Below are 21,792 nucleotides of genomic sequence, written 5' to 3'. Positions count from 1 at the left end.
AGACTCCAGGAACTTAAATATAAATTGTCATTTGAATGTGTATCTATGTCTGAATTCAGTCTATTTCAGTCTAATTAATCTGACTAATAATGGGGTTAATATGTCTGTCTAGTATATGAATTCGTTCTCATTCTCTAGGTTTATAGAAGTTTTCCTTAGAATGAAGATAATTAATCAAATTCTTCAAAAAGGTCTTTGTTTAATTCTTCTCTTTGGAGGGGGCAGTAAATGAATCTAAAAAAATGAATGATGCTATGGCAAATAATCATCCGTGCTAGGATTAAGGAGAGAGAACCTATGCTTAACCCTCATGAATCCAAGTGAGAGTTCTTGAAGAATATATAGACAATAAAGCTTCAGAAGGACATGGATGAATAAAGGAATGAATGAGCGAATGGACCAAAATTAGGCAATTACTACATGCCAGGTATTATCATAAATGCTAGGAGTAAAATAAAGTATGTCAGTCCTTGCCGTCAAGAAATTTATATCCCGGTCAAGTTGGCGGAGTAGGAACAAGATCTCAGAGCAGATTCGGCTTCCACCTTCCCCCATCAATGTAAAAAGGGGACTCTGAACAAACTTTGAAGCTTCAGAACTCACAAAATGACACAGAGAAGCTAACCTCCTGCTGAGGACAGCCCAGCAGACCAGCAGCAAGAGGCCAGCTCAACGCTCTGGTTGCAGAACCCAGGCCCTGGTGAGCCAGAGGTTTTAGCCCCAGGGCGGGTCTGACCAGCAGCTGGGTAGAGGGACTTCAGATCAGCAGCACCTGTGGCCTTTCAAGAATGATCAACACATAGATGTAAAGGATAAAGTGAGAGGTCAGTGCAGTCTGGACTTTGGGACCCAGTAAGTGGGAGTGTGTGGCTTTTGTCCATGGGATGAGAAGTCACTGAGATGCCCAGCACAGTCAGCCAGCACAATGTGGCAGCTTCAGCTCCCGGCCTGCAGAGTGCAGGGGGACCAAGTGACCAGTCTGAGGGGTAATCACTCTTGCTTTAACCTGCTTGGATCTGGATTGCAGTCTAGGGTAGAGGTCCTGAGGTGCGTGACCAGCTTGCCAGAGCATGTGGAGGCCTCAGAGAGGGCACACATTTAATACCTCTGACAGCTGAGAAAAGCCCAGCGTTTGGGAGAAAAGCTCCCCTGTCTGGTGGCAGAGTCCTACTGTGGCAAAACGCCCAGGGGTCAAGTGACTGAGGGGCAACATGAACAGGCAAAGGAAACAAAGCCGACAGAAGATTCCAACATTAGACTCCTATTTTGGGGACAAAAAGGAGCAAAGCTTGGAACAGGAGTAAGACAGTGAAGTCAGAACTCCTGCACCAAAAGCTTCAAAGGAATATATAAGCTGGCCATAGAGAACCTTAAGAAGCAGATAAGAGAAGTGGAGGAAAAATTGGGAAGAGAAATGAGAATGATGCAAGAAAATTATGAAATGAGAGTCAACAGCCTGACTGAGGAAAGTCACACCTTAAAAAACAGACTAACTCAAATGTCAAAGGAGACTCAAAAAGGCAATGAGGATAAGAATGCCTTGAAAAGATGAATTTGCCAAAGGAAAAAGAATTTCAAAAGCTCAATGAGGAAAATCATTGCTTCAGAATTAGATTGGAGCAAATGGAAGCTAATGACTTTATGAGAAATCAAGATGCTGTTAAACAGATCCAAACAAATGAAAGAATAGAAGGCAATGTGAAATATCTCATGGGAAAAACCACTGACTCTCATGGCAAAATAGATCCATGAGAGATAATTTAAAAATTATTGGACTACCTGAAAGCCATGATCAAAGAACCTAGAAATCATCCTCCCAGAAGTTCTCATAGAAAACTGCCCTGATGTTTTAGAACCAGAGGGCAAAAAAAAGAGGTTGAAAGAATCCGCCAATCTCCTCCTGAAAAAGATACCAAAAAAAAAAAAAAACCTCCTAGGAATATTATAGCCAGGTTCCAGAATTCCTAGATTAAGGAGAGAATATTACAAGCAGCCAGGAAGAAACAATTTGAATATTGTGGAAACACAATCAGGATAACCCAGGATCTGGCAGCTTCTACGCTGAGGGATCGAAGGGCTTGTAATATGAAATTCCAGAGGTCAAAGGAGCTGGGATTAAACCAAGAGTCACCTACTCAGCAAAACTGAGTATCATGTTTCAGGGAAAAATATGGTAATTCAGTGGAATAGAGGACTTTCAAGCATTCTTGCTGAAAAAACCAGAGTTGAATAGAAAATTTGACATTCAGATACAAGAAGCAAGAGAAGCATGAGAAGGTAAACAGGGAAAAGAAATCATAAGGAACTTATCAAAGTTAAACTATTAACATTCCTACATGGAAAAACAATAATTGTAGCTGATGAAACTTTTCTCAGAATAGAAAGATAGATAGATAGATAGATAGATAGATAGATAGATAGATAGATAGATAGATAGATAGATAGATAGATTTGTCTATATATGAGGGTATATGGGCATATGAATACATATGTGAATGTGTGTATATATGTTTACAGGTATACATAGATAGAGGGCACAGGAAGGGATGATACTTAAAAGGTGAAATTAAGAGGTGAGAGAGGAATATAATGAGAGGTATATAATGAGAGAGGAATATAATGGAGAGAGGTAATGGGGTAAACTAACTCATAGAGAAGAGTCAAGGGAAAATGGTTACAATGGAGGGGAAGAATAGGAAGGCAAAAGGGAATGGGTCAACCTTATTCTCATTGAATTTGGCTTGGGGAGGGAATGAAATACACACTAAATAGGGTATCTCACCCTACAGGAGAGTAGGGGGGGGAAAGGGATGAGAGGGGGGATGATGGAAGGGAAGGCAGGCTGGGGATGGAGGGAAGTTGGAAGCACCCACTTTTGAAAAGGGATGGGATCAACGTAGAGAATAGAACAAGTGGGAGGTGGGATAGGAGGGAGGGAAATATAGTCAGTCTTTTACAATATATCTACTATGTTATTGTTTTTGCATTAGCCACACATGTATAACCTATACTAAACTGTTTATCTTCCCAGTAAGGGTGGGTGACAAGGGAGTAAGGGAATGAATCTGGAATTCAAAGTTTTAAAATCAAATGTTTAATATAGATATATATATATATATACATATATGTATATATACATTATTAATACTATTTTACATGTAATTGAGAAATAAGACATACAGGCACTGGGGCATAGAGGTCCTCCATGCCCTACTGGAAAAGTCAAAAGGGGTATGGGAGAAAATAAGGGAGAGAACAGATTGGAGGAGGGGATATCCGGTGGGACTGCTATTTTGGGGTGGTGGGTAGAGGAAAAACTGGGAGAAAATTTGTAACTCAAAATCTGGCAGAAATGAATGATGTAAATCAGAAAAAAATTAAATTAAAAAAAGAAATTTATATTCCATTAGGAAATTAGAATAGGAAGAAGGAAGCTGGAAATGGCAGGAAAGTGATGTGGAAGGCTTGTTCCAGGCAAGGCAATGTGAAAACTCACCTATGAAAACACAAGAACAAAAAGGGAAGAGTCCAGGTTCTACTGAAGGAGGATGTCCAGTGGTTTAGAGAGATAGACATGGTTTAGAAATAGTCAGGATCCTGCAAATCTCCAGGTCCATGTTCAGTATAATTCACGAGTAGCTTCCTTACTTTCTTCCTTCATATAGGAAAGTCCTCATCTTTCTTATGTGCTTATTAGTCTTCCCTTACTTCCTAGAAACTCTAGGGCAGTGATTGGTGGAGAGAGTATTCAAGGTTACCCTAGAGCTTCCAGATTTATGCTTTAGGATCTCTGAATGTTGTAATTGGTTAAATCATATGAAGGTCATAAGATTAGAATTCTAATTACTACAACTGCTCAAGTTCCATTAACAAGGAGAGGACTTTTCTGTTATCAGTGATACCAGATGCTATGGAGCTATTGGGATCCAGGTGGATGCTTGTCTATGAAGTCATAATTTTGGAGACAAGAGAAAACTTAGTTTTAGGGTATAAAGCAAAAACAATGAGAATCAATTAAAACTACATTGGAATATAGCATAAGAAACCATAAGTAAGGACATAAGTATCTGAGGGAGTTCTTTCTAAATTTTTGAGTCATTAGTTCATAACAGGTCTTATGGAAAAACAAGGAACAGTGCCATAGTTTATACATGGGCTAAATATCTGAATTAACACTCCTGAGCCATCATCCAGACTCTTATGCATACTATATGTAGATTAAAAAAAATTTAGTGCTCACACATCTCTTTTTTCTCAGTGCTCCATGTATTCAGAGTGATGAAACTATGAGACTGACTGGCAGACCCCCTGAGCACAGGGGAGGGATGACTTAAGCCCTAACATAGTGAGTAAGAAAACAATAAAATACATGATATAGGATTTTCCTATAAGAAATTGAAACAACATTTGGCTGACAGGTCAAAACATTCATTTTATCACTTTAGCACAAAGATTTAAGGCATCTTTAAAATGTTTAATAGCATACTTTCACATGAAGACTAAAGTCCTAATTTAATATGCATGTAGCAGTATATCTGCGTGTGCTGTGTGATTATCATGACTAATGCCCATAAACAAAAAGCATATTAGCGTGTTGTCTCTGTGGTGACATGTCTGTTTTTAATCTAATAGCCTGCTTATTTTATAGGGTTTGCCTTTATTAGGAACTCTTACATCAAAGAGTTAGTAAGATATACCATAGCCACACACACACACACCTATGTGCTTGTGCGTGTGCACACATACATGCCTTGAGAACAAAAATGCATATGTAAGTGTGATTTATTACCTTTGCAGGTTCAGCAAGATGTAGCTTTGCTGTACTAATAAGAAAATAACAAGAGTAGTCAGCACTTAAATAAAATTAATCAATAATTCAGTCTAAACAGAGATACAATGTACCAATTTGATGATCATCAAATTAATTAGCACAGACATCTTTGTGGAAAGTTTTCATATTAGAGATAGAGTCAAACAATACACATTAGATGAATGGTTTACTTATTAAGGAATGAAAGATAGTTTTTAAGAATAGTTTAATTTTAGAAAGAGGAAGAGAGAGAGACAGAGACAGAGAAAGGGAGAGAGAGAGAGATTGAGCAATAATAACCTATGCAAAATAAGGCCTTACTTTCTTATTGTCATGGCATTAACTACTATTGACAATAAGAAAATCTGCCAAAGCTATGACAATTACAAGTGTTAGAATATATTCTTCCCTTGGGGGTGGCTAGGTGGCCCAGTGAATAGAACACTGGCCCTGGAGTCAGGAGGACCAGGGTGCAGATCACGCCTCAGACACTTAACACAAAAAACTAGCCATGTGACCTTGGGCAAGTCACAACCCCAAATGCCCTCCAAAAAGCAAAAAAAAAAAAGAATATATTCTCTTTAATATAAGTGTACTAATACCTTCTTAAAAAGGAGAAAATGTAAAAATTAATTATATACATAAGAGAAGGCCAAAAAATAAATATCAACTTTGATCTTGGATAAAATTGTGATGTGTGGAAAAAGGTGTGTGGTAAGAGTCAATGAGTGCACATGGCCCTGCTACTAACCAGAATTTACTATGTTTCTGGATAGGTGTCTCCACTACTCTTTGCCTCAGTTTCCCCTCCTGAAAATAGAGGGGACTGGACTAATGAAATCTAAGGCCTCTTCACTTCTAATCTATGATACTGTAGGGATCTGGTAACAGAGTATGCACATAAATTTCAGGCCTTAGATATAGCTGTGGGAGATATTTTGCACAAGCAAAATTGTAAGCATAACCATTGTTATTTCTGCCTTTATAAAAGTTGAAGACAAACTGTCCCTATCTAAATTAGAAGCAATATACTAAAGATATTTCAATTTTAGTTGCTAGGATTTAACAGGAATTGAAAATTTGCCAAGTAGTTTATCTATGCATTGTCTCATTGGATCCTTACACATTTTCTGTGATATAACTGCAACAGTAATAACAATGAGATTTATATGTTATAAGGTTTGCAAAATAATTTACATACATTGTTTCATCTGGAAGTATCTGAAAGGTAGATGCTTATTTTAAATAAGAGGAAACTGAGGCTGAGCTGTTAAGTGATTGTCTAAGGTCATACAGGTAGGAATTATAGGAGATAATTCCTCATCTCATTCATTCTAACCACACTGCCTCTCAGTAAGGGTTGTGATTTTGCAAAAGCATAATCTCTCCATTAGTATAGGAATGTAGCTTACTAAATGGTCTTCAGGAGTTTTTCTGCCTGAAAAAACAAAATCTATCACCATGTAGCCAGTCTCTTAATAAGTATTTTCATACTTAGCTAGGTCGATCCTAAGGCAATGGATAAATAATCCATCAATAGACCAATAACAAAGAGAAAACTTGATATTAAATTTTAAGGTGATATAAAATGACATTTCTTCTACTAACATAGTTTCTCAGGTTTCAAAATAATTTTCCTAAGCATCAAGTCTGGTCACATTCTTCTGTTTAGACTTCTTTAGTAATTCCTTATTTGTCTATAGGATGAAAAATAAATAAAATCCCTGTGGCATTTGGTTCTTCACAACCTAGATTCATCCTTCTTTCCCAACATTACTTCATACCATTCTCCTTTACATTCTTAATTTTCTATAACCATATTGGACTACTGAGAAGCAGAATAATATAGTACCTAGAGAAATGGTTTCAGAGCCACAAATGGCCTTAGTCATCCATTTAATACATACTGACTTTGAGATGGAGAGGTCATAAAAACTCTTAGTGCCTCAGGGACCTATCTAGAAATTGCAGATAAAGTGTCAGCCTACTCAGGTGGATGGCGTTTCCTCAACACAGAGTTTCTAATAACAAAGAAATCATAGGTTCAGTCCCTTTTCTTTTTGGACTACCTGATGATTGCTGATTTCATTCTTTATTCTACCACCTTCATGTATTTTCCCAGGCCATCCACGCCTGACAGATACTTTTCCTCCACATCTGTACTCTGTAAAAGTTTTATCTTCCTTTAAGGTCCATGTCAAGTACATATAGGTGGCAGAGTGGATAGAATACTGGGACTGGAGTCAGGAAAACTCATCTTCCTGAATTCAAATATGGACTCAGATACTTATTAGCTGCGTGACCCTGGGCAAGTCATGTAATCCTGTTTGCCTCAGTTTCCTTATCTGTAAAATGAGCTGGAGAAGGAAATGGCAAACTACACCACCATTCTTTCCAAGAAAACCTCAAAAGGGCCTCACAGAGAGTCAGAAACGAATGAACTATCAACAAGCATTTATTAAGTGCCTACTATTTGCCAGACACTATGCTAAGAGGAAAGCAAAGAAGAATAAGTATTTATCAAAGGCCTCTTGTGTGCCACTTTGCAAATATTATCTCATTTCATCATCCCAACAATCCTGTGAGGTAAATGCTATTATTATCCATTAAAAAATTCAGGCAGAGGTTAAGTAACTAGCCCAAGTTCACACAGTCAGGAAATGTCTGAAGCTAGATTCGATCTCAGGTCTTCCTGACGCAGGTCCAGCATTCTCCACACTGCCACCAACCTTGCTGCCAAAGCAAACAAACAAAAAGCTGCCCATCATTTACCTATTATTGTAGGGGAAAGTAATGTTACTAAAGTTTTTTTTTTTAATGGACAGGTTTTTTTTTTTTCCTCTAGTGTAGCGGGATTACAGCAGTATAAATATAATGTTTGTACTCAGAGGAGAAAAACACATTTTATTATTTTCATCATCAATCTAATCTTTGGCTGCTCTGTTTAGCCTGTGAACTTGCTGAATTCTTTTATGAAGTAATTTTGTTCCTTTTATACTGGAAGCAATTTTTTAAAAAAAATTTAAAGGTTGCAACATAATAACAAAGAATGCAGTGAATTGGTGTAAATGTTTTTGCTTCCTTTGAAATAATGGCTTAATCTTTTGATCTCTTTCAGGAAGTTGATGGCAATAAGGTGATGTCTTCATTTGCCCCACATAACTCATCTACCTCACCCTTGAAGGCAGAAGAAGGTGGGCGTCAGAGCGGAGAATCATTGTCAAGTACGGCCCTAGGGACCCCAGAAAGGCGCAAAGGCAGCTTAGCTGATGTTGTAGATACCTTGAAACAAAGAAAAATGGAAGAGCTCATCAAAAATGAACCAGAAGGTAAAGACTGGAGAATAGACTGTAGTTTTTACTTCTTGGGGATTTTATCAGCCATGGGTGATGTTGCCTTCTATTCCCCCCTTTTAATTTTTTTCCTACTTTTTATGCTTCTATGATCAAATTTGAGTAATGAAAGCCTATCATTATAAGTGCAATGCTAGTATTTATAATAATTTAATTACTTTTTTGGAAATTTTCAAATGTTATAAAATTTTTTCTCACTTGTACATGTAGTCCATGCATTTTTAATTAAGGTTATCTTCACAACTTCCTTGCAATTTTGAATAATTTTCATCTTATTTTGGGGGAAACTGAGGTGTAGAGAAATTTACTTCAAAGAACAAAAATAAAACCGTGGATATAGAGCCAAAAATTAAAGCTATTTCTGCCAAATATGTCTAGTACTCTTGTTAATTTCCCTTTATATATTTGGTTTATTTAGAAATAACACAGTTTGAATTTGGCACATCCTGTTTGAGTCTGATAAAATGTTGTGTGTCCTGTGACAGGGACAGGGACTGGATCTATCTGAGCAACTCTTTAGTTAGGAAACTCCTTCTCCCAGTGTAGGCTGGTCACCTCCCTACAACTTATATTCTTATAGAGTTCCCTATTGCATTGACAGGTTAAATGACTTGCCTAATCACTCCCTTACAGAGACAGGGCTTAAACCAGTCATCTCTAACTCTAATGTTGGCTCTTTATTCACTACAACATGCTGACTCTTACCTCTTTCTCCATATGCTTGGAAATCAGTCTTTCTTTCCTTTTAATGAATCAATTTATTGTAATGATCATGAAAAGCCCACTGAAGTTCCCACCATTTCATTTACCTTCCATTGCTTTACATAATCTTTATTCCTTATCCCATTCTTTTCAAATTATATTTTCCAGACCTTATTTCTCATTCTGTCCTTATCCTTCTCTTTTCCTCATATTGGGAGCCTCCTACTTCATAAACCCAAATCAACTATAAAGCCTTATGAGACCCAAGAGCTTCTCATATAGCTACTAAAAGGTGTTGTGATTTTATTGGTGTGTCTACTCTCTTCGGCAGTACGTATTATAACCCAGACATACCATTTCATCTTTTGCAACTCTTTTTCATATTTTTAATAAATAATATTTTAATAGGTGGGTCTGACTAAAATACTAGGAAACTTGCTTTACATCTTTTACCATTGCAAGAATACTCATAGAACACTCTCTAGAGGTTTTTCTTAGAGGTCAGTATGTGAATGGTTCACCTACTTTTCTAATGAGTCATTTCTCTCTGAGATCCCTTATTCTTATTACTTTATTTACCTGATTCTTATTACTGGTTCTTATTACTCTATTTACCCTGACTAGGTACTTCTCCTTTTTCTTTTGAGTGACTAATACCTTCAGTTCTTAGAAGATTGTGGCATTCTATTATTTAAAGAATAATATGCTAATAGAATCAGCCGAATAATGTCACTGTTAAAAAGATGAACCTTTGTTGTATAGAGTCATTAAAAGCTTAGTCACTAAAAGCACTGTATGATTGTTTTTTTAAAAAAAGAACATTTTGTTGATGCTCTTCTAGTTTAATATCACAATTGCTTCCTAATCCCTCCTTCTGCCCACTAGAGAATTCTCTTTTGTGGCAAGGAGGTATGGTTAAGAAAAACAAATGTATATATTGATCTTTTCTGACAATATATGTCTCACTCTACACCTGCAGTCCCCTATCTCTGCCAAGAAGCCTTCATTGTTACTCTTCTCAAGTCAGGATTGGTCAGTGCATCAATCAGAGTTGTGATTACTTTGGGGGATTGTTTCCTTTTATATTATTTTGTTTGTTTTTAAATGCTCTCTTTCTTTTGCTCATTTAGCTATGTACACATCTTCCAAAAGTCCTAGGAATTCTTCACTTTTATAATTTTTATGATGTAATAATATTAGACCAAACCCATTTACCATAATCTGTTCAGATAATTCCCCCTTTTTCCAAATTCTTTGAAACAACCAAGAGATTCTACAAATGTTTATCTAATACATGGCACTTTTCCATGCATCTGATTTCTTTGGGGATAATAATGGTATTACTAGAGTCAATGGTATATAGGATTAAGTTACATTTGTAGTATAATTTCAATTTGTTTTCCAGAACTTTTTTGTCATCTAATAGTTTCTTGAGTGGTTCACAGCATGCCTATCTCCCACAGCATCTCCAACATTTATAGTTTAATCTGTTTCTTTGCCAATTTGATAGGTAGAATATAAATCCTCACAATTGTTTTCATTTATGTTTCTCTTGTTACTTATGATTTGAAGCATTCTTTCCTGTGACTATTGATAAGTTTGCTTTTCTTCTTTTGAAGACTTCTTGTTCAGTCAATAAACATTAATAAACCATCATAAACACTAGCAATAGAAAGCATAGAAAAAGGCAATCTCATGCATTTCTCAAGGAGCTCACATCTAATGGTGAAGATCATATGTAAACAACTGTATAAATAAGCTATATACAGGATAAATTAGTGGTAATCAAGGGAGAGAAGACAGAATTCAAGGGAATTGGGAAAGACTTGGTAGAAGGTGGGATTTTAGCTGGGACTTAAAGGAATCCAGAGAAGTCAGGAGACAGAGGTAAGGATAGAAGGCATTCCAGGAATGGGAAACAGTCACTTACCATGTGGGGAAATGACTGACATCTCTATCCATCCCCTATATATCTTGATGATTAGAATGTAGTGTGACTTTTTTGCAGTGATTTTTCCCCAATTAACAGCTTATCTTAGTCTGGCTGCATTATTATATCTTGAACATAACAAACCTTTATCAATGGTATTTGATGTAAAGAATTTTCCTCAATGAACAGATTCTCTTTTTAATATCTTCATTAATTTTGTTTGTGCAAAGGATTTTTAACTTATGTACTTGAAATTATTAATTTATCTTTCATTATCACTTCTCTGTTTGGTTAAGAATCTTCTCTCAAACCATATGTATAATTCAATTTCTCTATTTTTAAAATATTGTATGACTTTTAATATATTTAATGTATATTTTTTAGAACAGGGAATGCACAGTTATAGTGGATAGAGAGCTGATCTCTGAGCCAGGAAAACCTGGCTCCCAGTCCTGTCTCTTTTATATACTGGCTGTAACCCTGGGCAAATCGTTTAACCTCTCAGTTCTCTAGGCAACTCTCCAAGACTATAAATTGCACAGAAGATGTCGACTAGCATTAAAAAGAAGTTTCCTCATCATGGGATTCTTTATGTCAATGACATCATAGGATCGATCCCTATCCATTTGAAATTTTTTGTTATATGGTAATAGATGCTAGTGAAAACCTAATATCTACTAAACTGCTTTCTAGTTTTCCCAGAATTTCTTGTTGAATAAGGAGTTCTTATGCCAATTATTTGTCCTCTTAGGTTTTTTGAACATTAGTGCTATGTCTCATTTATATCAGCATCGTGCTTACTTGGTTCATTCCATTGACCTTAATATTTTTAACCAAGAAATTATTTTAGCTTTGTGGCATATTCTGAGATCTGATAATGCAAGACTTCACATCACTCCTATTTTTTCATAATTTCTATCCTTTCTTGTGTTCCGTCTTAGCCATTCATGATAGCACTTTCCTTGTGAGTGGCTGAAGTGGAGTGAAGGTACAAATTATGTGAGTTGAAGAGGCTGAGAAATTTGGATACAGAGGTTTTTGAGGAGGCATCAATATAATTCTGAAATGCTTCAGTATAATTATAAACTCCTAAGCCTCCATTTCTCCTTGTGCTTTACTTTTCCTAAACCTTTCCTCTAGCCTCACTATAACATCTAGTCAGTATACTTTTTCCCTGTGGTCCATGACCATCACCTTAGTGTGGAGATTTTTTCCCCTCTCCTTCCAAATCTGAACACAATGCCTGATCAGTTCAGTTTTACACTGTCCTCTTCCCTTGAAACTCTTGCCTTCTCATTCAGTCGCTGTTTATACCTTTCCAAACCCCAAGCCTGAATTATTAGTGCCACCTTACTTCTCTGATGCTCCTTCTGTGTTGCCTAATGCTGCTGGGAGAAGTCATATAATCCAGCTGAGTCTTTGTGTCACTATAGATTTTTGTTATTTAACCTCAGCTTGACTTTCTTTGTTACACAGAAACCTCCTTACTTTTGATTGACTATATCACTTTCTCTAAAGCATCTGTTCCAAATGTTGTGCTCTCCCCTCACACACTACCTATACCATTCCTGAAAATTCAACAGACTTTGTTTCATAATTTACTAGATAAAAATTGATGCCATCTATTGTAAACTACCTTCCCTCCTCAAATCTAGATCTCAACTCCACTCAGTTTTATCCTTTCCATTTTTTACTCTTTCACTACAATTTATTTTTTTTAAGCAGTTGGGGTCAAATAACTTGCTCAAGGTTACACAGCCAGTGATTGTTGTGTGGGTGCTGAGTATCTGAGGCCAGAACTGATCTCAGGTCTTCCGACTCTGGGGCCGGCACTCTTACTCACTGTGCCACCTGGTCACCCCTCTTTCACTAAAATTTCTAAGGAAAGGATGTTACTTTTCCTTGTCAAAGACAATCGCTATAAGTATGCCCTTGATCCCATCCCTTCTCATATCCTCTAGGACCATTCTCTCTTTGCTTCAAGATCATTCCTTCCCTCTCCCTAATTTTCAATCTCTCCTTACCCATCGGCCTCTTACCTTTTGCCTACAAACAAGCCCCATTATCCTCTGCAATTATGGCAACATTTTGCTTTATCAAATCAAATGCATTTATATAGTCAACAGTAAGTACCATGGGATTTTATACTCTCTTTACCTTTTCATGAATTGTGTAGCTTCAGTGTTTACTCTTCTCTAGAATGCTCTACCTGTTCATGAATTGTGTGACTGTAGTGATGTAGTCTTCTCTAGAATTTTACTTGTAGAAAAACAAAAACATTTCCTTTCCACATCCCCATTATGGGTATCCTTTGTATGTATGTAGATGATTCTCCTGAAGATTTTGTAGACAAGGCAAAGTTATGGGCAAATAGTTATTGATATTTTTATGCACCTCCTTCAATAATAACAATCTCTATGATTTTTTTCTAATCATTTGGTATTCTCCCCCCTCGCCTTTCACATATCTTAATGCTCACATATTAATACTTTCAGAATAATGGAACATCGAACTTCTGTATGCATGCTTGGTCTAGAACAGCAGTAATTCCTATAATTCTTGTATTAGTCCCATAACACATTTGTGATTTGTATGTTCGAGTTCAAATATTATGACTCCACTCATATATGGGGAAAGTTTGCTATTTAAAGTCTGTACTCCTTTTCCATTCTTCCATTGTACTAGAAATATATTTGGAAAAATAACTTTAACATAACATCAAGTGGCATGCAACAAATACATGGAAGATGCTTGTTTAACTCCCTTCGGAACCTATGCTAGCACACAAGACTTATTCTATGTAAAGACTGTTTCATTTTAATCTCTTAATCCCCTGTGTCTTTCCTAGTATCTTGCATGTAATAGGTGATTAAAACATATTTTTCAAGTTGAATGAATTGAAATGTTCTACTTAAAGAAGGAGATTATTTTTATTTTAACTCTCATTTAATGTTCATAAAGACACCCCTGACAAAAGTTTTATGTGGCCATATAAATTAAGGTGAGCCTGTAGTTCCAGGGACAGAAAGAAACTAATCTCTTCATAAAATTAATTATATGGACATATAAGAATCTTAAGATAAAATGATAAAAACTACTCCAAATGCTTTTGTTAGCCTTCTTCAGGCAATTTGTATTTATTTCCAACAGAGACAGGATGACTAGAACAGAATTAAATGTGAACAGAATTGGCAAAAAAAATATGTGATTTAAGTGACCAATTTATAGTTTCATTCATTAAGCAAATATTTACTGACTACAGCTCAGGTGTAAGGCATTCTGTTCCTTAGGGCTGCTAGATGGCACAGTGGATAGAGTCCAGGGCCTGGAGTCAGGAAGACTCATCTTCCTTAAGTTCAAATCTGGCCTCAGTCAGTTACAGGCTACATGACCCTGTGGAAGTTACTTGACCCCATTTGCCTCAGTTTCCTCATCTGTAAAATGAGCTCGAGAAGGAAATGACAAACAACTCCAACACTTTCACCAAGAAAACCCCAAATTAGGTACAACTGAACAACAGCAGCAACAGTACTGTTTCACAGTGGATAAATTCCTTTTATCCTATAAAAATGCCTAATTTTGTTATTATGAAAATTGCTAAATTGTAAGGAATAAAATCAAAGTTAAAATTATTGGGAATTCAAAATTGGAAGGAAAAACACGTTTCTAATAGAAAAGGAATCAAAATTTAAGACCTCTATATCACATTAATAACACCAAGCATAACAGAATGTCATTGTTTCCTACCATCAGAAATATCTCAATTGTTATTTTAAGGAATCAGTTGTGTTGGCATAGGAAGATAGCTTGGTTTGTTTGGACCATTCAAACACTAATGACTAGTGGGTCAATAATGGGAAACAGGGACAACATATTCTTCATGAGTTTATTGAGATTAACATTTGGTTTTATTCGTATTCTCACTTAACTATCAAGCAGCAGCCACATTTATACATGCAGCCAAATTTCTTACACTGGTCTAGATTATGAAAAGATGCTAGGGACTCATCTTTTTGTTGTTAGCTAAACAAACGGTGGTTCTAAAAGAAATCTTATATCCAACATATTGTGTCCTATAGCAGTATTTTATAGTACAGCTCTTCTAGATTTGAAACTAATGTTTTCATTTCAGTACTTCCTACAAGGTTTTTCTTCTTTGACTTCTTTTTAAACCATTCTACTATTTAAAGTGATGAAAATCATGGTAATGTTGCTGTATCACTAAAATATCCATAAACACAGGAACCTTTGAGGGTAGAAAAATATGTGCCAAAAAGTGAAGGGGTATAAAGACAAATTTATTATCACTTCAGAGGTATCCAAATGGCTCAGTGAATAAAGTTCTGGGAATTGGAGTAAAGAAGACCTGAGTTTAAATTTAGTCTCAGATACTTACCTACTTTGTGACCCTGAACAAGTCACTTAAGTTCAGTTTGCCTCAATTCACTAGAGAAGGAAATGGCAAACCATCCCAGTATCTTTGTCAAGAGAACCCCATAGACAATATGGTCCATAGGGACAAAAAGAGTCAGATACAAACTAAACAACTGAACTACAACAAAAATTTTAGATTAGTAATCATTGTACAAACTGTTCAAAAGTTTCATAACATTTATACAATCTATATTATCAACAAACTCATGACTCAGTTTCATACCTATGACTTGTTCATATATAACATAGGCCCAAACTCAGTGAGAACATTAAGTATTGGCTACCCACATGGAAAACTGTTCTCTATGCTCATGGTATTTAAATCATACCACCAACACAATAATATCAAGAATGATTTTATTAAGTGTGACATTTTGGAAGAAGATATTGTAGGCTCATTACAATTCTGCCTAGTCTTAAATTCATTAGCACATCTACCAAATAAAGCTAAGTATATCTTCTAAATTAAAAGGGAATAAAACCAAACCATCTTCTTAATCACTTAGTCTACATGATTGACATCAAGGAAACATAGGTAAACAGAGACTTCATCTTATGGGATCTTTTTCTAATGATATCAATATGTTATTTGGACTGGATAATTATAAGCTTTTTAACTAATGACACAGAAAGTTAGAAGCTGAAGACTTTGATTTTGAATCGAGAGGTCATGTTATATTAGTGATTGAAGGTAATACTCATTAATACTTTTGTCTTCTCCAGCCAAGACATCACAAGTATGAAGAAGTCAAGAGAACACTATGACTAATTACATTAAGACACTTACCGGCATCCTAAAATCAAAGCTTAATAGAAAGGAAACATTTAAATCAATTAACAGCTAGTCAGTCTCAATATATACGATATATTCTACAAAATCAACCATAATGGGTTTAGAATGTATCATCAAAATTAATGAAACATTGTTCCTATAACCCTAAGACAGCTATAGAAAGAATAAGACTTCTTTATCAGAAAGGAGGAGGAGAGTTAATAGACATTCTCAGATCTCATGATAACAGGTCAAAAACCTAGAGAAAAAAATTTTGGAATAGGAAATTTAATTTCACAAAGCAGTGATCAAGGCTGGTAACAAGTATAAGTCACTGGGATTGTCAATTGTAACTTAAAGTGGTTTAACTCCATATAGATGACTACAATATGGATAAAATCCAAGAATACAATCAAAAGACTTCCATTAAGTGACATCCACATGAACTCAGATTACATTATGTCCACAAAGATGCTCTAGACAAATGACTGAGCCATGTGGATTTATTTGTGGAAACAGAAAATGACATTTCATGACTGGATCATTGACACCAGATCTAGCATTGATCCATAAAAACTTTGTTTCTAATAGATGTCACCATCCCAAGCATTCACACTGAGTATGAGTGTCCCAAAACTGAGTAAATTTCAAATATTGAATTTTGAGCTTCACAATATATGCAACAAATTAATAAATTCTTCTTTAGCCATGTTCCAATGTCTTTCAAATACCATTAAAGGAAATATGAAGTTGTGGTGAAAATTGCATCAAATCCTAGTTAAATTATTATAAGGGTGCCATATTGATTCCTCTGCCCAAAGAAGGGGAAAATAAAAATAGAAAAGACTCCCTTCTTTCAGACTTCTCCCACCAAAAGCAAACTAACCAATGTTCACAAGTTAAAAGCAAATGGCAAACTTTGTGTCACAGAAAAGGAAGCCACTGAAGTGAATCTCTTAGAATAAAAATTAGACTTGCATTAAGGGCTTCAAAAAGCGGGTAGTCTCTCTAACATAATTTTCCTTTCCCCAAGTAGTTTATCTTTACAGTGTGAGAACAAAGATTTTTAAAGTTGTAAATAGAACAAAAAAGCAGCCAATTGATGTTTTTTAAAAACTTTTTATTCATACCATTACTTTTGTCACTCCATGTGCCTCTTTGAACCTTTCCTTTTTAAGCATTATGTATTTTTATAGATTCTTAACTGAATGAGATCACTCTCACAATAAAGTCTCTCCACAAAGTGAATCAAGGAATATTTGGAGCTAAGAGTTTACTTTTACCGTTACTTTAATTTGAATCTATTTGATAGTGCCAGGTGAAGACGCTGAAGTGTTCAGGTCTGTTGTTATCACACTGTCATATATAATCCTGTTTCAAGACCTAAATTTGACCTCAAATTCAAGACCTATCAAACTTTAAAATGTTTTTTCCACCCACTGGAAATAATTAATTTTGATTCATTGTAGTTTCCTTTATTTGGTGTACTTTCTTGTGTGAATATTTTCCAAGTTATACTCCATCTTCTTAGTTCTTTCAATTTTTTGTAACATGCCTACATATATAAAAGCATAAAACCTGCAGGGTATACAGCTTATGCTGACTTTTAAGAATCATTTTACATATCCTGAAATAGGCAAAATATGATTATATTTTCATCTTTTGTTGTGTGCTACATCACTAAGTGTATTTATTTTTTTGAGGAAGACAGGTCCCTGGTGTGTGACATTTGGTCTTGTGAACATCCCCTTCAGGTGATTTGTTTTCTGTTTAAGTTTATATTATAAATCATAACACCTGTTTCACTATAATTTAAACTGGTGCTGTTAACAAGAGTCCTTTAGAAAATAAAGTGAAACATATGGAGTAATAATGTAGTTGAGACAAGAATTCAGAATTTTCGACTGATTTTATGAACTTTTTAATCAACATTTCTTGAAAAGGAAATCAGATCTTCTTTGGGTGCAAAGATTCAGAGCACACTGCTAATGCTTCTCTTAAATTGACTGTTTTTTAAAATCACATCTGATGAAGGCAGAAAATTATAAAATTAATGAATCCAAAAGAAAAGCCTAGTTGTACTCTAAGGATTCTTTATTTTGTTTTTCATTTTTTGCTTAGTTATTCACTGGCCTTTTTACAAAGTACTTGTCAAACAGATTTGTAAATTATGTTCCCCTGAAGGACAAATGAGGACATTTTTTCAATTGAGAACTTTTAAATTCTTTTGCTTGCAATGTGCTGCTGTTGAAGGATACCCTTAGTACATTGCAGCAATATACTTGTCTCTGAAGTTTATCCCCTCAAATTTCCTCCACTTTTAAGAGCTAGCTAGACTCTAATTTTTTAAAAGATTCCACTGTAAGGAAATATGATCACAAAAATTATAAATAAAAAAGCAATGAAACACAATGAGGAAAAGTGATAAATTCTTAGAGTCTGAATTGTTCTGAAACAAATGTTTTCATGATAGGTATAGGGAGCTGGGGTTGAAGCCCTCACAATTCTTACTGTGAGAAAAAAAAAATTAACACTTGTTCATTTGTCACCTCCATTTTTAAGTGAAGTAAAGTTCTAACAGTTTATCCTGATAAGGTTGATTTCAATGGCCACTTTAAAGAATTTACTCAGCTTCTCATCCCTGTCTTTCTGACTTAGATCTGCAAAGGTTCAGACATAGCTTTGGGGTTTTTTTTCCTTTGATAAAATGTCTGAGCTGCTGATATAGCACTTCACTTGTACAAGGAAGCACTCTGGTCAAAGAAGATTATAATTTGTTATGGAACTTGTGTTTTTTGCAGGAAAAAAAGAATGGAGTTTTACTTTATGTTAGAAAGGGCCTAGTTATTATAAGGTATCAGTGATCCTAAGGATTTAATTCTTCACCCTTATCCTTCTTTGAAGACTAAAACTCCTTTACTCCTTTTTTTTTGCTTGTCATTTTCTTGTTTTATTTTGCCGCTGACCAAAACATGGTTTTGTCTACTGACACAACTATACAAATCTCTCCGAAACTCTCTTTACCCAATTTTTTCTGACATCCCCCAAACATTTCATACTAATGGAGTGGCATTGCTTTTTGTGTCCTTGGCAAAAGCTGTCAGTTGCAGAATGTTATTTTTAATGCATGGACCACTTTTAGAAGAGGCTTTGACTGAAACTGTTAATTTAAAAATACACATGAGAGGAATGTGCCAGCTCTTTTTGTCTGCTTATGAGCCACAGCTTTGGGGGATGTCATTTATTCAAGATACAAGAGCAAGCCACCTGTTTCTGAGGCCTCTTGTCCTTCATATTAAAGGTTCAGGTCCTTATTGAATAGTAACACTCTAATCTTGGTCAACATACACAACAATTACCCAAAACTGATTTGTCAGGCTAGCTCGAGGATTTTTTTTTATGTGTGTATGTTTCACTCTGTTACCCTCAAGGCACTTGTCATGACCGTGCATATTAAAATTAATCAGACCTCCCAGGCCTGTTTGCCTCTGTGTTTTAACATAAAGAAGTGGATATCAAGAGTTTGTTCTAATTAAATAGGCCTGCTTGGTTTTGTTCTAGTGGGTACTTGGTCTTTTTTTTTTTATTTTAATGGGAGATTCTTGTGAAAAAGGCACGACCAGCACTAGAGTTAGTGAAGAGCTCACTTCAAAGTTTTCTTTGCCACCTGCGCCCAGATTTCTGAGGCCTGAAGGGCTCCCAGGGTGCCTTTCTTAACTGTCCTTAACGTGGATGAAAAATATGGCCAGCGAGTGAAGTATCAGCGAGGCTAGGGCAAGGCTAGAAGCCAGAATGAAGATCTGACTTGTATATTTTAGTGCTATTAAGCGAACCCATCTTGTTCCTTAGATCCCAAACATGATTGTAGGTTTGATGAGGTATAGTGGGTGTTTGGGGAAGGGCAGAGGCTGAAATGCATAGCAATTTTCTCGTTCCCTCATGCCCTGGATTTAAATGTAGTAGTGATGATCCATTTAATTTAGTTTTCAAGTAATCCACTAGTATTAGGGACAAGCAATTTGAGATAGACATTTCACATACATATAAAATAATTGCTGCCCTGAGAATTTCTGAACATAGTCCACTTTTCATTGGCGATTCACTTCCCGATTCTGAGGAATAATGGGGATGCTTGTCACCGTCATGGATGAATGGATATTCAAGCAAACACATGTAATATCAGGAGAAGTAAATCTCACATATTAATTTAAGAAAGACACAGCAAATATAACAAAGAGGCTCTAATGGTTGTATATTTCATGATGTGAGTGAGGTAAATTTATGGATCGGTATTAAAGATATGTGTAGGTTTCGTGGGATTCCAAACTATATTCATGTAGAAATTATCTCTTTGTATTTTTTATATCAGAATTATTTATTCAGCCAACTGGTTTCAAAATGCTTAAAATTGATCCGAATACTACATTTCTGCTTGAGGAAAATCTAGTTTAGCTCTATTATTAATAATAAGAATTTTTTTAATGAACATTTGTCTCTGAAGTTTTGCATTGTTTGGGGTCAACTTATAGTGACTGCAGAGAATTCTCTATAAACCTTATGGGAGAAGGGACTGACTATTCTGATCCCACCTTGTCCCTTCTGATTAAACTGCCTCTCCCCCCAAACTAAAAAAGGATTAAGACCTCCTATTTGCTTTAGTAATTATCTAGGTATTAAGTGAAATTCAGGATTTCTAATAGGAAATTCTTCAAGGATGAATGCACATCCATTGATTCACCTATCTGCTCTGTTTTTATACTCTTGTGCAACCCAAATGTCAAAAACTGTATCAACAGTCCAAGCATCTGCCTGGTGCTTGATGGCATCGTAGAAACCCATCCACTATTTCACCTAGGTTGCTATTGGTTATTTAATAACACAATGAAAACTGTTCAGTGTGGGTGTATATGAAATGATGAGGGGAAAAAAGGACCCTGAACAAGTAAATACATCTTTCATCATTTCTTTTGTTTGGTCTGTTTATGGTGCTATTCTTGGTCAATAAAAAAGTGTTTGACAGTTCTACAAAAGGGTGAGCAACCTTTTCTTGAACCTTTGTCTTTTTTGTTTTGTCTCAGTAGAAAAGTTTTCTATTTGCTGTTCTCTTTTTATTGCAACCTGTCTTTTGAGAGTGGGTTTGAGTATTGTTATTTCAGTGAATATGACACATTCACAAGATTATGAAACATCATGTAAAGCTTTATCTCATTTGTATGAAATGGGCATTCGAGAGTCTAAAATTCAAGGTTAACTTTGGTACTCTGAAACATAATACTTTTATACTTTTTAAAAAATGTCTTGTTAGAAAAACAAAATAGGATATCATATAATACAAACTTTTATTTCTGTATAGTGTGCTGATGTCATTCACACTGCTGCACACATAAGCCTCCTTGGAATGTTCAGTCTTAACTCAATTTGTATTTAAGATATCTCCTCCATACTCATTAATGTAGTATCAATGAAGAATGCATTGCACAGTATAATTACTGAAGGGAGCAGTAGTTGGGAAAACAGACAGTAATTGAACACGTTTGCTTATTGCTAGAGGACAGTGCTACTACATTGGTATTTAGGACATTAATAGGGAGGGATTGATTTGTTGCTTTAAGATAAATTCAATCACTCTTCCTTAGATCTTTTTTTGCTGAGGTCAAGGTATGCTTTGTTTTAATAATATGCCCAAGAAGTTTACACATCTCAGCCTGGCATTAGTCAAGTTAAGGTTTTAGAAAACAAAACAAAAAATTTAATGATCACAACAATTTTTATCATTACTTTTCTATCTAGT

The 21,792-nt window shown here is 35.5% G+C and overlaps 1 protein-coding gene and 1 long non-coding RNA gene across 2 annotated transcripts in view; one reads left to right on the top strand and one right to left on the bottom strand.

Moving 5' to 3' along the window:
- Positions 1-21,792, top strand: part of LOC138175785 (transcription factor SOX-5) — a 503,395-nt gene that overhangs the window by 140,376 nt on the left and 341,227 nt on the right. The window contains exon 4 of the mRNA XM_069106265.1: positions 7,929-8,139. Coding sequence (XP_068962366.1) covers positions 7,929-8,139 — 211 coding nt within the window. The remainder of the gene's footprint in view (positions 1-7,928; positions 8,140-21,792) is intronic.
- The window catches only part of LOC138175787 (uncharacterized), a 90,367-nt gene continuing 76,531 nt past the window's right edge, over positions 7,957-21,792 (bottom strand). The window contains exon 4 of the long non-coding RNA XR_011172090.1: positions 7,957-8,092. This is a non-coding gene — a long non-coding RNA (uncharacterized lncRNA). The remainder of the gene's footprint in view (positions 8,093-21,792) is intronic.

The sequence above is a fragment of the Petaurus breviceps genome, unplaced genomic scaffold (genome assembly GCF_028583685.1).
Source record: "Petaurus breviceps papuanus isolate PSGF00001 unplaced genomic scaffold, PetGlider_PUasm1.0 79, whole genome shotgun sequence".
Taxonomy (NCBI): Eukaryota; Metazoa; Chordata; class Mammalia; order Diprotodontia; family Petauridae; genus Petaurus; species Petaurus breviceps.
Note: the sequence above shows the minus strand (reverse complement) of the source record. Positions and strands in the feature narration are given on the sequence as shown.